This window comes from Spinacia oleracea, chromosome 4 (assembly GCF_020520425.1).
Source record: "Spinacia oleracea cultivar Varoflay chromosome 4, BTI_SOV_V1, whole genome shotgun sequence".
NCBI lineage: Eukaryota > Viridiplantae > Streptophyta > Magnoliopsida > Caryophyllales > Amaranthaceae > Spinacia > Spinacia oleracea.
Genome location: NC_079490.1, coordinates 68,876,913 through 68,894,694, shown reverse-complemented (window position 1 = coordinate 68,894,694; position 17,782 = coordinate 68,876,913). Strand labels below are relative to the sequence as shown.

At 38.7% G+C, this 17,782-nt stretch overlaps 1 protein-coding gene and 1 long non-coding RNA gene across 2 annotated transcripts; both read left to right on the top strand.

Annotated features, from left to right (window-relative positions):
* The first annotated feature begins 1,809 nt into the window (after positions 1 to 1,809).
* Positions 1,810 to 2,837, top strand: LOC130472391 (uncharacterized). The gene is made up of 3 exons (XR_008932541.1): positions 1,810 to 1,934; positions 2,038 to 2,133; positions 2,528 to 2,837. It is a non-coding gene; the product is annotated as an uncharacterized lncRNA (long non-coding RNA).
* Positions 2,838 to 7,751: 4,914 nt separating this feature from the next.
* Positions 7,752 to 9,440, top strand: LOC110784754 (uncharacterized). The gene has a single exon (XM_021989203.2). The coding sequence runs from the start codon at positions 7,752 to 7,754 to the stop codon at positions 9,438 to 9,440; it is 1,689 nt and encodes a 562-aa protein (XP_021844895.1).
* The last annotated feature ends 8,342 nt before the right edge of the window (positions 9,441 to 17,782 follow it).

The following is a 17,782-nucleotide window of genomic DNA, read 5'->3' as shown; positions in this document are numbered from 1 at the left end:
ATACCGCAATTTTAATAATGCCTTTCAATATTGCACATCAATTTCGCACCTTTATTATTTTCTATTTCAATTCCGCATTCTTTACTCATCTCACTTTGAGATGATGGGGTTTTGTATGCACTTTCAATAATTCCTTTATTCATTGTGATGTTGCTTTACTTGTTAATTGCTTTCATCACCTCACATGTTAAATACAAAAAAATGCAAAGTTACACCACGCATAACAAAGATAATTTCTTGGACAAACCGGTCTTAGGTTCCCTTAAATTAACTTTAAAGCAAAGTGGTCACAATACAAGTAGAAATTCTATATGCTAAAATTCCAAGTTTAAACCCACATAGTGTCATGACTAGGGTTATTCGAAAATTCTCCTTGCCATGCATTCGAATACAATTTTTAAGCCTCGCAGAATAAGCATCTCGTTCCCTTGCCCGGATCTCACCCATCCGTTTCTAAGATTCAATGCCTTATCCACTAAAGAGTCAACTTTGGTCTTTCCAAACGGGACGCTTAAATTTTTTTTCTGGCGACTCCTTGGAAATCCAAAAACATACAAGGCTCCAAGCCATTTCTCGTAGGGGAAAAGAATGAGCACAAAAAAACCCCCTACAGTATGGCGCATCAAAAATTTCATATGAGAAAAGCCAAGGACTTTACATCTTAGTATGGTGTTATTAGATATTTAATCATAATTTTTTTTTATAAGTCATTCATGTTTGATACTTTGAACTATTCAGTATTGCTAAGTATTGTCCGGAGACTAAAATAAGAGACTGATAGTGGTTGACTTCCTGGTAGTTGGAATCCTACATGAGAAATTCCCATGATTGAATTTCGAGGTTTAATTTCGACAAAAATATTGATGGATTTATTTATTGTTCTTACTAGAGGATTTGTCTGTCTTTTGTTTTTTTTTGTGGTTATGCATCTCTGCTTCTTGTCGGTTGAATTATTGATTTGTAGGTTACTTGTTAACTGTGTTTCCCAAGACTGTTGTGACTCACGAATGATCTTCCATAGGTGATTTTGATCTACATACCTCTTGATTTATTTGGGTTATCAGTTAAATAGCTATTTCGACCTCTGTTTTGGTGTTTTTAGTTCCAAAACTCTTGCGAAATATGCATTTGTTTTTATTTTGGCTCCTCCAAGTCTTCTTTTGTGTTTCCTCGTTTCATGAACAAGGGATCGGGTTGACGATGAGTTGCACACTCTTGAAAACTAAAATTGTCTAGATGAGTGTATTATACTAGATAAATTTATTTGATAGTGTGGTAGAAGTTTCACAATTATTGATTTATTTTTACTATTTAGACTCGAATTTTTCTGTCTATTAATTGTTGTTTGTTTCCTCTATCTCTGTTTGGTCATGGAGATTGAATTCGTATGTAAGTAACATATGCTTTTTCATCGTGGCGGTGTTAAGAGTTTCTCTAATTTTCATTATTATGTTGTTGTTCTCTTTCTTTTTATGTGGTTCGGGAGTCACTAAAAGTTGTAATAGGTTGCTTCTCGTGATTTCTTTTGCTTGATATGGCATTTGTCTGTTGTTTCGTGTTAATTCTCTATTGCAATTTAGTGAGCATAACCTAATATAAAAGTGAAGTTCTCTTGATCAATATAATGTTGAAAAGTTGTTAGGTGATTTTTGCTGCTTAACCTTTTCTAATGGCCATTGATATTTGGCTTCTTTTAACTTTCTACTTGCTTATCCTTGTTACTATGAGGATTGGCAAAAGAAAATTAGTGTTTTTTGGAGATTATTGATATATTTTATGATTTTATGAAGGTCCTAAACAATGAGATTGAGGTGGAGCTACAACGGAATGCGCTGAGTGTGCTAAAACTGCCCTGCTGGAAACGAAAATGACTATGACCTCGATCACTCTAGTTGAAGCTTTGATAGTCTGATCTTGTAAGGACAATGATTTTGGTAAGTTGCAACAAAAGTTCAGATGCTTCTTTCATTAAGTGACACATGAGAGGAAATTGCATATGTGATTACAAACTTTATTGATTGTATTAATGCATTTCAGGTTCTTGGTACTCCTACAAGAGAGGAAATTAGATGCATTAATCCGAACTATACTGATTTTAGGTTTCCTCAAATTAAAGCTCCTCCTTGGCACAAGGTATTTTACTGTTAATTTTTTTTTCCGTTATTTTTTTATGGATCATACTTGATGAAATTTATAGAAGGGGATTAGCAATGTTGAAAGTTGATTTCATATTTCTTTGACATAACTGAGCCATTGAATTGCTATAAGAAGATATTCTAGGCTTTTATAAATCATATATGACATTTCTGATGCCTTTCTCCTGATTTATATAATGCAAATCAATTATTTTTGGAAATGATATGTTTTTTATGTACGCGCGTAAATGCATCTGATCCTTGAAACATGTCATTGTTAGTATATTTTCAAATGAAGAATTTGATGTTTTGTAGTTGTTATATCTGAATAAAGTTTCTTAAATCTGAGTCTTTAGGAATTTATTTATGGGTAATGGTGTTTTTTTATGCAGGTTTTTCATAAGAGAATGCCCCCTAAAACAATTGATCTTGCTTCATGACTACTTAAATATTCTCCTAGTCTTCGATGCCTTGTAATAAGTAAGTAAGTAACAATTATAACTCCAACAACTATGGCATGCTTCTTCCAAAATGACATTGTACGTCTCTATTATTGATTGCCGGTAAACGATGCAACTAGTATGGCATTCCCCATTAGTCATTTCTGAAGACTGGTTAGCATTGTCCATTTGGAACATTTACGGTGTACGTACTTTTTTTATTGGGTTTATATAGGTTGAAATCGGATTTTATTCTTGTACGCACACAGCTTTTGGATTTTTAGACATAAAGTTTAGATTATGAATGTGATCGATCATGAATGAATAATTTGTAATTGTGTGTAGATGATATTTTATGTAATATTTGTTTATTTTTCGATTGGTGATTTGTTGATTTATGAAATTTTAATATGCAGCGAAATGTCGACATAAATATTTTTTTTAAAATAAAAAATAATCAAAGAGACCCGTTAGGTGAAATATTGGGTCTATACTAAACCATTCATCTTTAAATCAAATCATGACAAAGAGACTCGTTAGGTGAAATAGGGGGCATGATTTTGTTGAATAAAAAAAAAATTAAAAATCAAAGAGACCCCTTTTCTTGCATATGAGGTCTGAATTTTATCTTTAAGAATGGGTCTTTTCCCCTTCTTAATTATTCTTAGTATGCTTTATATAACAAACCCCATTTCTTACCTAAGGGGTCTCTTGTTTCTTACAAAGAGACCCTCTCTAGATGAGGGGGTCTCTTAATAAAAGAGACTCCCCTATCTAGAGACCCCCTTAAAAGGGGTCTCGATCTTATGCCATTTTGGACGAGTGTCTTTGCCCATTTTTGTAGTAGTGTGGTTCTAGGAGTTACCACAATGAGTAGAAGTCGCCAAGATGATGGCAAGGGATTGGCTTATGCTTAGGAGCAAGCGAACATTATTGAGAAGCTCACCTCTAGGCTTGAGAAGATAGAGAGAGCTCCATCTCCATATACGGTCCCTCCTCCACCGGTCACCCTTCTCAGAAAAGGGAAGGGCAAGGTAAGTTCCTATAACACCATGCCTCCGAATTCCACGCTTTGTGATTTGTGTGGTGAGTTTGATTATGTACGTTCTATGTTCCCGCTATTGCATAATGTTTCTTATCTAGATCATGATCCTTCTTATGACAAGGAATATAATGTGGAATGTGCCAATGCTTTGAAGGTTAGACCTAGGTATGATGGACCCCCAAACCCTAGATATAGTTGTCAACAATGTCCTAGAGGTCCCCCTGATAATGATAATGCTTTTCATGGATCAAATTTCCATGGCCAAGGTGGTGAGTTTGATTACCAAAACTGAGGTAACTATAGGGGACAAGGCTTTCAAAGACAAGCTTCATATGGCCAACCTTATGGTTATGGTAATTAACCTCAATACAACCAAGGTAATTATAGTCCAACCCACCAAGGTGGAGGGGGCTATAATTACGATCAAGGTCATTTTAGAGGGAGCTCTCATGGGGGCTATCGAGAGAATCCTGGATATATTTATGGAAATAATCATTTTCATCCTCCCGTATTCAATGGACCTAGACCTTATGGCAATGAATATCCTTCTCCTTCTCCCGGATTAAGTAAATTTTGGCTCCTCCAACACTCGCCTCTCCTAATTCCAATTTAGAGGCTCTTATTGAATCTTTTGTTGGGGTCAGGCCAAAGAGAATGAGGATTTTGAGGATAGGTTAAAGCAATCCAACACCCATTTGAAAATGATTGAAACCCAAATTTCTCAACTAGCTAGCTCTATTAATCAAAATCAATCATACACAAGTCTCCAACCACAAGGTCACCCTAAGAAACAAATGAATGCAATTTTGACTAGAAGTGGGAGGGTTGTAAATGATGGTGCTACGTCTAGTACTTCTTCTAAGCCTAATGGGGGAGACAAAAGGGCATTGGAGGTCTTAGTAGATATTGTAGATCAAGTAGTGTCTCCAAAGGATGTTGAGATGGATGATTCAAGGCCAAAGGAGGCCACTTCCCTCCAAACTCTCCTTCCTAGACTCCCCTTCCGTAAAAGGTTTACTAGGAAAAAGTTGCATGCTCAATTTGCAAAATTTCTTGAGATGCTAAGCAAGTTGCATATCACCATCCCCTTTAGGGATGCAATCAAGCAAATGCCTACCTACTCTAGATTTCTTAAGGAAGTCTTGAGTGGTAAAAGGGCTTATGACGTAAAGGAGACGTGAATCTTACCGAGATTTGTAGTGCAATCATTCTCAACCAAATGCCATATAAACTCTTAACGAGATTTTTCTATCCCTTGTTCTATTAAGAAGCTTGAAATTAGAAATGCTTTGTGTGATTTGGGTTCTAGTGTTATTTTAATGCCTTATTCGTGTTTTACTAAACTAGAGGTTGGTAATTTGATTCCTACCAACATTACATTGCAACTTGCCGACCGCTCGGTCAAATATCCCCTTGACCAAGTTGAGGATGTACCTTTACGGGTTGGAAAATTTGTGATCCCCGTCGACTTTGTGGTGTTAGATTTTGATGTGGATGTTCATGTCCCCTTTATTTTGGTAGGCCATTCTTGGCCACGGTGGGGGCTATTATTGATGTGAAAAATGGGAAAGCCACATTGAAGGTGGGGATGGATAGTCTTGTTTTTTTATTTAACTCAAACCATGCATTATCCTAGTTCTTAAAATGAAAATTTCTTCTTGATTGACTATTTTTATCCACTAGTGCATGACATGCATGAGCATTTGTTCACTACTAACGATCCTCTTGAGCTTGCTATTTTGAATAGAGAAGGTTTAGGAGTGGTAGGGATCGAGACGGCCAATTACAAGAAGTTAATGGATACCACCCCACTTTGTGAATAACCAGAGTAATGCTTTCTTGTACTTGACTGGGAAGAAGTTTTGGAGGATCTTAAGAACCAAGATGGTAAGGAAGCTCCCAAGGTAGAGCTTAAACTTCTACCTTCGAGCTTGGGGTACGTTTTTCTTGGTCCCAATTCTTCTTACCCCGTCATTGTTAATACAAGTTTGGATGATGAGCAAGTTCTCAAGCTCATTCATGTTTTGAAACTTCATCAAAGTTCCTTTGCTGTTAGCCCGACACTTTGTATGCATCATATTGAGCTTGAGGAAAATGCCACTCCTCATTGTGAAAGGTAAAGGAACTTAATCCACCTGTGGGTGAGGTAGTTAAGAAGGAGATTGTGAAACTTTTAGCGGCTGGGATTATCTACCATATTTATAATAGTAAGTGGGTGTCCACGGTCCATTTTGTCCCAAAGAAGGGTAGGATGACGGTGGTCACTAATGCACGTGGTGAACTTATCTGTACTCGGGCGGTGTCCGGGTGGAGAATTTGTATAGATTACCGTCAAATAAATTCTTCCACTAAAAAGGACCATTTCCCCTTGACTTTCATTGATCAAATGCTAGAAAGACTCACAGAGCATAAGTTTTCATTTTTCTCAATGGTTACTCCGGACTTTTTCAAATCCCCATAAACCCGGAGGACGAAGAGAAAACCACTTTCACTTGTTCATATGGTACTTCACTACAAGAAAGCGCTTGATTACCAACCGAATTTACCGACCGCCCTTAAAATAGTCAGTAAAACAAAATTTACCGACCAGATAAGCAAACAGTCGTTAATTTAACGACCAATTGAAAAGCGGTCGTTAATCTTTTATATTACCGACCGATTAAAAGACAGTCGTTAACTTATCGACTGTTTTCTTTTAATTTACAACCACCTAACAGTCGGTAAAACACGACTATTTCCACCACACATTTAAAATTTTAATTACCGCTTTTTTTATATTTCCGACCACGTAACCGGTCGTTAATTATTTAAAAAATAATAATAATAACAGTCACATTATTTCCAGTTGCCGACCAAATTGAATTTCCTCATTATCGACGATTCCAGGAAAAAAAAACACAAAAATCACACAAGAAAGCTATCACCCTAACCGCCGCACCTCCCCCTCCCTCATCCGCCGCCGCCGGCTCCGACTCAGCGTCCCCAACCCGCCGGCGCCTTCACCTCCCAAGCTGCGCACGATCCCACCGAGCTCGCCGCGGACGGTCCCACCCAGCGACCTTGGCGCAACAGCTTGAACCTGCCGGACTATCCAGCCGGACCGCACCGCACACCCGTCGATAATTCCCGCCCCAGGTAACCTTTGTTTATAATTTATCATGATATAATGATTCAATTTTTCAAACCCTAACTTTGTTGTTTATATCAAATGTAGTTTTTCTCTCTGTGAACTCTGTGAACTCTTCGATCTTTGGAGGTAATCTTTTTTTCCTTCTAATTTTGTTGAATTAGTGAATTATTATGGTAGTTTATTCAAGGAATTTATGGAATGCCTTGTTAGTAAAGTATGGAAATTTTATGGAGTTGTAGTTTTGCTACTTGATTATGGGCTTTATATATCCACCATATTTAATTTGATGTATGTGTATGAGAAACAACAAATAATTTAGAGATTGAATTTGAGTAGTAAGTAAATGTATTGAATAAATTTGTACATGTTTAGGTGTTTATTGTAAATGCATTTTATAATTTATATTTGATTTATATTCTTAATTATTGTCTCGTGTTTAAGTAATTATTGATCTTTATAGAATTTATAAGTAACTTATTGATCTTTATATAATCTATAAGCGTGTTTAAGTAAATTATTGATCTTTATATCATTAATAAATTATTGAACTTTATATAATTAATATTTACAATTATTTGAGTGTTTATTTAGAAAACTTCGAACGTTAGTTAGATTATATAGTAGGTTTAGTAACATGATTAGTGTGAGACGTGTAGAGATTGGTTAGTAACATGTTTTTTGTGAGATGTGTAGAACTTGGTATCATGAAAAGAAGAGAGCGTAGTTGGATGTATGATAGACTCGATGGGCGCAATCTTAAGCCCGACTTTCTCAAGGGGGTTGGAGAGTTCATTGAGTTTTGCAAAGAGCATCCAACATGCAATGATGGTGACAAAATAAGATGTCCATGCCCCTTGTGTGATAACAGCCGTTTCCATGATACTGAAACACTTAGAGTACATTTGTACAAGAAGGGGTTTGTTCGTAATTACTATTAATGGATATGTCCAGGGGAAAGCTTAGTAGAGTCCTCGCGTATTCAGCCAAATCCATATCGGGATATGGTTATTGATGCTCTTGGAAATAATCAAGAGCATTTGTTGAATGAAGAGGGTAATTCAGTTGAGGAAGAACCAAATGATGAAGCTAAGAACTTTATAGACCTTTTGAAGGCAGCTGGAGATCCATTATATGAAGGGAGAAAACTATCTGTGTTGGAGATGGCATCAAGAATTGCAAGTTTGAAATGTGAATTCAACTTACAACACAGGTGTGTGGATGGGTTTGCATCTTTGTTGAATGATGCGATTCCAAATAACAACCAAATGGGCAGAACTTTCAATAGCACAAAGAAGGTTCTTAAGGGCTTGGAACTTCCTCATGAGAGGATCCACACATGCCCTAAAGGTTGTTTGCTCTTCTGGAAAAGTGATGCACAGTTAGATAAATGTAGAGTATGTGGAAGTGATCGGTATAGGAAGACTGCAAAGGGCAAGCTTGTTCCAACAAAAGTTCTAATCTATTTTCCAATCACACCGAGGTTACAAAGGTTGTATGCTACGAAGAACATTTCAGATGATATGACTTGGCATGCCAAGAATCCCCGAGTTCAAAACACCTTCGCACATCCTAGTGATAGTGAAGCATGGAAGCACTTGGATACAACCTTTCCTAATTTCGCATCAGAGCCACGAAATGTCAGGCTTGGTTTATGCACGGATGGATTTGCCCCCCATGGTAAATTTGGATCCCAATACTCATGTTGGCCAGTTATTCTTACACCATACAACTTGCCTCCATCGATGTGTATGAAAAGACCATTCATGTTCCTTTCTTTGCTCGTTCCCGGTCCTAAAAATCCTAAAGGAAACTTGGATGTGTACATGCAATCTCTCATTGAAGAGTTGAAACAGTTATGGGAGGTTGGGGCTATGACTTATGACATCTCAAGCAAGCAGAATTTCAACCTCCGCGCGGCCCTTTTGTGGACTATTAGTGATTTTCCTGTATATGGCATGCTATCTGGATGGTCCACTGCTGGAAAGAAGGCCTGCCCGTATTGCATGGATAAAAGCAAGGCCTTTTGGCTTGAACATGGAGGTAAAGTTTCATGGTTTGATTGCCATCGACAATTCCTTTCACATGATCACCCTTTTCGAAAGAATAAAACAGCTTTCTGCAAAAACAAAGCTGAAAATGGCATGGGTCCGCATATAATGTGTGGAGAAGAATTGTGGCAATGTGTGAAGGACTTGCCTAAAGCAACTGATGGTCCTGAAGCTCTTGAGAAGTTGAAGAGTGCCAAAAAGGGTTGGTTCAAACAAAGTATTCTATGGGAACTCCCATATTGGAAGGATTTGCTTCTTCGTCACAACTTGGATGTCATGCACATTGAAAAGAACTTTTTTGACCAACTCATAAACACTGTGATGGATGTGAAAGACAGCACCTCGGACAACACTAGTGCAAGGAAAGATATGGATAAACATTGTAAACGTCGGCAATTAGAGCTTGTAAATGGAAATCAAACCATGCCAAAGGCACCTTTTGCACTTGACAAGGCTCAAAAGAAGGTGTTATGTGAATGGGTTCGAGACTTGAAATTCCCGGATGCTTATGCTTCAAACTTGAGCAGGTGTGTTAATCTTCAAGCATGCAAGTTGGTTGGAATGAAGAGCCACGATTGTCATGTCTTCATGGAGAGGCTACTTCCGGTTGCTTTGAAGGAGTTGCTTCCCTTGCATGTTTAGAAGGAAATTACAGAGATCAGTCAATTCTTCCGAGACTTGTGCGCTCCCACTATCAAATTGAGTGACATAGATCGTTTGGATAAGAATATAGCTGAGATCTTGTGCAAGCTAGAGAAGAATTTTCCACCTGCATTTTTCAACTCAATGGAACACTTGCCAGTTCATCTTCCACATGAGGCAAAGGTTGGTGGTTCTGTCCAGTACAGGTGGATGTACCCATTTGAAAGGTAATCAAAGTAATACAAATAAGGGTAAATAAATTATTAATTTAAACATCCTATATATCCTTAATACTAGTAACTATTAATCACACTTACTTAATTTATAGGTTTCTTAACCATTTGAAGCGTAAGGTTGGAAATAAGGCACGTGTAGAAGCCTCCATATGCAATGCTTACCTAATGGAGGAGATTTCAAACTTTTGTTCCCACTATTTTCAATCTGAGGTTGACACTAAAGCAAGGGATCTACGAACAAACGTCCATTTGGTTGTTGAGAACCAATATGACGTTAATATCCCCGAGATGTTTAGGGTTGATTGTGGTCGTGCACCTACTAAGGGTCGTTTGCGCTTCTTGCAAGACTTGGAGTATGATCGAGCACATCTTTATGTGCTTGCAAACAGTGGTATCTTAGGTGAATATGAAAGGTAATAAACTATAATTTAATTATTGTAAACTCTTCTAACGACATATTTAACCTTTATTCCCTTAATTACCATAGGAAATTTGAGGAGCACATTCTCCAAACTCAACCTCACATAGTAATGGAGGATATTTGGAGTAAATGCGAAGCCCAGTTCCCTGAATGGTTTAAGTTACATGTGAGATTATTTTTATTTTTTAAATTTTATATACAATATTACTTATACTAATCATTGAAAGAAAATAAAAAGTACTGACTAATTCTACAAATTAGGTTCTCCGGTCTTTGTCAATTGATGATGTGACACGGGCGCTTGCAATGGGCCCCTCTACACAAGTAAGGACATGGAGTCAGTACTATGTGAATGGATATAATTTTCAAACTCATGACTACGACAAACACAAGTCAACTATGAATTATGGAGTGTGTGTACAAAGTCCTGAAGAAGTTGACTACTTTGGTATTTTGGATGAGGTGATTGAAGTTTCTTATTGTGGTAAGCTTCAAGAGTACAAGACAATCCTGTTTAAGTGTAGTTGGATGGACTCCGTGAAGGGTATAAACGTTCATGAACAATACAAACTTGTGGAGATCAATCATTCTAATTAGAGATACCCTAAGTATGACCCGTTTGTATTGTCTTACCAAGTTAGTCAGGTATATTTTGCACATTACCCCAGTTTGAAGAAGGATAAAGCCCAATGGTGGGCTATGTTTAAAACTAAGGCACAGTCTGTGATTGATGCTCTGGTTGACTTATACTTTCTGGAAGAAGATGCAAATGAGGTTTCTTCAGCTCTTTGTGCTCCAGATGAGATTCCAGATTATGAAGTTCAAGAATATGATGATGATGATGATGACGACGATATTAATGATGGTGATGCTAATGACAATGACAATGACGATGACGATGATGAAGATGATGATGATGATGTTGTTGTTTATGATGATGATGATGATGATGATGATGATGATGACAATGATGGATACGACGATTAACGTGATCGATCTTGCTAATTTTAATTTGAAGAAATATTCTGTAGTTTGGTTGTATGATTTTATGTTGAAGAAATATTATGTAGTTTGTTAAACTTATGATTGAAATTTGAATTATGTTATCTTTTATGATTGAAATTTGAAATTTGTAGTTGTTTATTTAACTTATGATTGAAATTTTATTTGGTAATTTTATGTTTGTCAAACATTATGTAGTTGTTTGTTGTTTGTTATTAGATAATTATATATGTACCCAATGTGTATAAATGCTAATGCTTGGTTTGTGTTCTACTAAATAAACAGATGTCCTATCGAGGAGAAAATTCAACCATCTGCAATTGTTTAGGTGCACGTGGTGGTGGTGGTCGTGAAGGTGGCCTTGGAGGTGGCCATGGAGGTGGCCATGGAGTTGGTCGTGGAGGTGGCCTTGGAGCTGGTCCACGGGTCACCCAACCCACACAGGATACCTTTGATGATGATGAAACTCAAGGTCTAGACTCTCAAGAGGTGGTTCCTGATTCACAAGAAAATGAACAATTTGAGAATACTGGAGTGATTTGGATGGCACCGGGTGAACTTTGGTAAGACTTAGAGTTACATTTTAATTATTTTATCTCATGTAAGAATTTTGTAAACTAACATTACTTGTGTTTTTTCCTATTTCCCTATCTAAGGTTCGATCATAGTTCCGTTTCCCGGGATATTACTAACGTCATCCAGAAATATTTCAATAGTCCTTGGACGTGTTACACCCAAGTTGACAAGGATACAAAAGAGCATTGGTTCACCTTGTTCAAGGTTTATTCATTTTTATATCATTTAATGTATCACTTTTAATTTATCAACTTGTTATAATTGTAACATAACAAAAGATCATTTCTTTTCTTTGTCTTTTGTGTAGAGAACCTATAAATGGTTGCCTGAGTTTGATCACCTTGCTGTGCATGATTACCATGCAAATGCCTTCAAACGAGTCAAGGACATGCATTACTAGGTCACAAAAAGAATGAGTGGAAGGAAGCCATCTTGGATGCCTGAGGAAGTGCATGCAGAAATGATGAAGTTTGTGGATGTTGATGATGAATTCAAGAAAAGATCTGAGCAGGCCAAGAAAAATAGGAGAGGGGGTTCATTGACTAACAAAGTCGAACCCTCACACTTCCAAGGTTCCATTTCCACAACTGAGGCTGCAAAGAAGATGGTTAATGATTTAACTTAATTTCATTTATATTGTTACTACTTTAAATACTTACACACATTACTTATATATTTAGGCAAAGGAAAATGGAGGTGTAATGCCTACAGCCGGTGAATTGTATTTGCAGACGCACACTAAGGAGGTGCCGGGTAAAGGGAAACTCCTTTGTAGTAGCAAAGCAAAGCAAATCACGGTAACTTACTATATTGTTATTTAGTTCTTTTAAGTAAACTATTTAAACATTTGTAGCATAAACAGATTCTGCCCTTAGAGTTCTTTAGTACAAAGGTGGGAGCGAAAATGCCTTCTTTAGCCTATATATGACCTATATCGACCAAATAAGCCTAAAATTTGCATAAATAGATTGGAATGACACTTAGAAACCTTTAGTGCGCCATATAAAACATGTAAACGGTTTAAAATGATAAGTTAGGTTTATTTGTTCAAAGTTGGGCGAGAAAATGTCATTTTAGGCAAAATATGACCTCTAACGACTAACTATGCTTTAAATGTGAATAAATAGATTGGAATATGTCTTAAAAAGCTAATACTAAGTTTATAAAACATGTAATGAGTTTAAATTCTGCCCTTAGGTTTTTAGTATAAAGGTGGGAGCGAAAATGCCTTATTTAGCCTATATATGACCTATATCGACCAAATAAGCCTAAAATTTGCATAAATAGAGTGTAATGACACTTAGAAACCTTTAGTGCGCCATATAAAACATGTAAATGGTTTAAAATGATAAGTTAGGTTTATTTGTTCAAAGTTGGGCGAGAAAATGTCATTTTAGGCAAAATATGACCTCTAACGACTAACTATGCTTTAAATGTGAATAAATAGATTGGAATATGTCTTAAAAAGATAATACTAAGTTCATAAAACATGTAGTGAGTTTAAATTCTTCCCTTAGGTTCTTTAGTACAAAGGTGGGAGCGAAAATGCCTTCTTTAGCCTATATATGACCTATATCGACCAAATAAGCCTAAAATTGCATAAATAGATTGTAATGACACTTAGAAACCTTTAGTGCGCCATATAAAACATGTAAACGGTTTAAAATGATAAGTTAGGTGTAGACACCTACTTTTTTCCCCATTCCCGAACGGGAAGGTTCGATGATTAGAACGTAAATCTCCACTTGACAACGCATCTCCTATAAAATAACGAATCTCAATTCCCCTTTTCATTTCACCCAAAACCTGCTATTTATGGAAACCTGCTAAAAATAGTAACTGCCGTAATGGGTAGTAGTTAAAAGTGGCAAGTCATAAAAGATAGAAACCTGTCAGAATTAGGTGTTGCACTCCAACATAAATCCTAAATGAGATAGAGATCATGAGAGAATCCTATTCCGAATATGATTCGAAAATAAGAGTCACGTATTAATTAAAATCCTAACGAGCCTAGAGTTCGTAACGGGCCCAGACGCATTCCGTCACAAGGTTAATACGCACTAAAAGACTCAATTAAATCTCAAACACTCCGGATTTTAGGAATCCGAATCTGACTAAGAATACAACCCAGACCCTATTTTCAACGCCTGGTTCTGGGCGCCGAAATCTTCGGCGCCCAGGCCTGGGCGTTGAAATTACCTGGGACGTATTCTTTCCTAATTCCTCGTGGATTAGAGCTCTACAATTCTATCTTTCCACGAACTCTTTTCTATAAATATAGCCCAAGTTCGACGTGAAAAAAGGACAACACACAATTATTATTCTGAGTATTGACTCTAAACCCCTAAGCCTAAGCCTCACGCTGCAAAATTGATCATGCGTTCTGTCGCAATCGATCCATAAATCGAACAGAACGTATCTCGTCCCATAATTTGAGATTCGTTAAATAAAAGGAGAAATAGCAAAGTCAAAGTGGTTAGTTTTCTGAGAACCGTGACGCACCTCTCAAGGGTGCGTCGTAATGTGTCCCTTTTCTATGATTTAATTGCTTTCCTCGCCCTTTTGATGAACTGTTAAACTAACTAAATCTGATTGTTCTATCACGCCTAATAAATATGATATTTTTGGGAAATTGGATTATCATGCTAGGTCCCTTAAAACAATCTAAATCAGATAATCGCGATCGATCTAGTATTATATGTTGCATATTGTTAAAATCGACTCAGATTAGTTTAATAGTTAACGCATGTCCCTTCAATTATTTATGCTGAGCTAGTAAGGATATCCTGCCTCTGGAGTTATCGACGAGCGAGTACTCCTCTCGGTAGTTACAGTCCCCCGAACCCTCAATCTCTACCTTGCGAGTGTATGTTGAGAGATCCCCACACCAGGGATCACAAGGGAACCTATGGCCGTCGTGGTCAAACATAATTGCACTCCCTTTATGTCACGATAACCGGGTTTTGTCAGTTTTTCTCATTGTCGTTAAAAAATGAATGGCGACTCCTATATTACTAGTCAATTGGGTGTAAACTCACAGGAAATCCAATTACACTTGATTTGACAAAAAGAAACGTCACACCCACGAGGGACAAGGTCACGCATTAGCCTCGTGCATTTTCGACCCCCTCACAGTGGCGACTCCACTGGGGATAGTGAAGGAAATACTCGTGCTTGTAGGTAATCAAAATAGCCGAAGGGTGAAACGATCATACCCCGCGCTTATTTCCCCATCAAGTTGGGACGACCTGAAAATCAGCATATTAATGTGAACGGGCAGAACCGCATAACGAATCTTGGCTCCCTTGGATGTTTCATCTCGGGAGTTGGGACTAAGGATACCCATCGCCAACCGGGGGGTGCATACGCTTCGAATGTTGTCCACTCGGCACTTTCTCTAGTAGTACACCCGTCCCAAACCTAATCGCTCTCCCATTAGGTCCCTCTCATTGGTGCATGCCCCCTTGGCTTGCACTTGCGGGCTGGCCTCTTGAGCGAAATTCGTCTGTTGAAGGCACTACCTCGACCGGGGCATGTGTTGGATCTGCGATAGAAGCGGTACCAAGCCAGGCGCAAATAACTACCCATAGAAACCTATCATAAACTACATGACATATTATTATTGCCTCATGATGGAATGTTAGTTATGTGTAGCGAAATATATGATTGTGTGTGACAAACCATCCTAGAAAAACCAACAACCTTAAAAATTGCCCAAACATTCATAAACCAATTTGCCAAAGAGTTATACCGAAATACGTGTTCCGCAAACCCGAACGATCGCCACAAAAATAAGCGACGCTCGGGATGGCCTGTAACGAATCCCACAAACGCTGCACAACGCGTAAAGGACGTTATTAGGCAAGCACGCAAAATCGAAGTCGCATAAACAAAAGTAGACGCAAACAGAAAACGAGAACCAACCAGGGACGCATTTTCAACGCCCTTGGCTGGGCGCCAGAATTTCTCACGCCCGACGCTTGGCGCTGAAGTTGCTGGTTGGCCTTCTGGTCAGGCGCAGCAGCCTCGGTGCCCGCGAAAAAGAAAACACGTAGCAAAAACACCGTTCGTAAAAAAAAATAAAAAAATTATGCGAGGGCGTAAGAAAAGCACTCGATTCTAAAAGCGACTCATAAAAAAGAATAACTCTTTGCGTCGTTGTTAGGCCTCCTACGACGACAATGCTCGGCACCAAAACCGAACATGCTAATGATCATGAATGTCACACGGGCAAGTGTTTCGAAAATCCAAAGAATGACCAAAACAAAGAACTAAAAGTGTACCAACAAAAGAAAGAGTAAAAAACCAATAGAGAGAGTCGAAGTCTAGACTAAGTAATACTTGAAACTTTGGGGCCTAAACTTTAGCTTATCTTATGCATAGGACTGGTCCTGCCACTTGGTGCCGATCAGGAAATCAACGGTTAGTGCGTCTCGAAGGTACATCGCCAACACCAGGTTTAGTGACTCCAAGCTCCGTCCGTCATCCCTCATTTCAAGGATCTCCGCTTCCCCAACCTCGATTCGCACCCTCAAACATGTCCATCGAAGAATTGCGAGACCAGATGGCTCAAATGACCCAACTCATGGGCCAACTGAAAATGGAAAACGAAGCCTTAGCGGCTGCACAAGCCAAAAATGACCTCGATAACGAAAAGATGATTGAAAAATGGTCCTACAGCAAACCATGGGGAGCAAATACTTCTCCCTCGATCTTGGACCTTTTCCTGGCAAACTACCAGAAAAGTTTATTTCATCTGATTTACCAAAGTTTAAAGCCACGGACAATCCCCGTGATCATCTATTGAGCTTTGTGAATGCCATGAACTTGAAAAGCGTGGACAAGTCCATGTATTTACCTGCCTTTGTTTTGTCCTTGGAACATGTGCCGCTCAAATGGTACTATCACCAGGACCCTAAGCTCTTCCCCACTTGGGAAGACTTTGTCAATGTCTTCATCAAGCAATACTCGTCGAACATGGATTTTCAAGTCACCATGCGCGAGCTGGAAGTTCTCTTCCAGAAGAAAAATGAGGGTTTCACAACCTACTTTGCTAGATGGAGGGATCAGGCGGCCCAACTAATCAATAGGCCTCCCGAAACAGAATTGGTCCAAAAATTCATTGACAACCTGGACCCGGCTTACAGACAACACCTTAGGTACCTGGGACTTGACACTTTCAAAAGAGTTTATGATGTGGGAATAAAGATCGAGGATGATCTCGCAAAAACAATACCAAGTAAACCCGCATACAAAAGCAACACCTACAGCAGGGGCAACACATCTCAAGCCCAAGAAGTCCATGCCGTAGAGGAGACTCCCGCCCGAAGAAGCCCTGGAAGATGGGTCCGAGACCGAAAGTTTGCCCCACTCGGGTCGACTTTGGTACAAGCCTTCGAAAGACTAACCAGTCAAGGAAAGTTGAGACTTATAGGCCCCACCCGTGACCCTCCTGTCAAGAGCAAATATTGGGTCGAAGGTACTTATTGCAAATTCCATCAAGGAAATGGACATGACACTGAAAACTGCTGGAACCTAAAAAATACAATCCAGGACATGATAGAGGATGAAGTGATACCTCTCCCTAACGTTGGCAAACCCAACAACAACAAGAGCCCACTCGGCTCTTGTCACATCTCTCTCGACCAACCAGAAAATGAGAACTTTGACCCTACAGTGTACATTACACCACAAGGTGCACCACTTGCTGTGGTCCCTGTGGATCGAATCGAGAGAGAAGTGTGCGGTGTGTGGGATGATGAGGCCGAAGATATTTACCTATCTCAAGTGTCGGGCTAGGACCTCTTTACTGAAACTTGGCCCGGGTATGCTCTCATTGACACCACCTCTCAGGAGCCCGAGGTCGACAACCTCACCCGATCCGGAAGAATATACCAACCGGATATTCGCCCACCACCTATGGACGATATCCCAGTTAGGCAAACTCCTGAGAATGGACGGCACACCACCGTCGCGGAAGTCATTGAAAATCCTCTCTTGAAACAACTAAAAAGAACTAAAGCCGAAATTACCATCTGGGATCTCATGTGTACTTCAAAGGAACATCGCGAAAGCTTATTCGCTCACTCGACCTCATCTCAGTACCT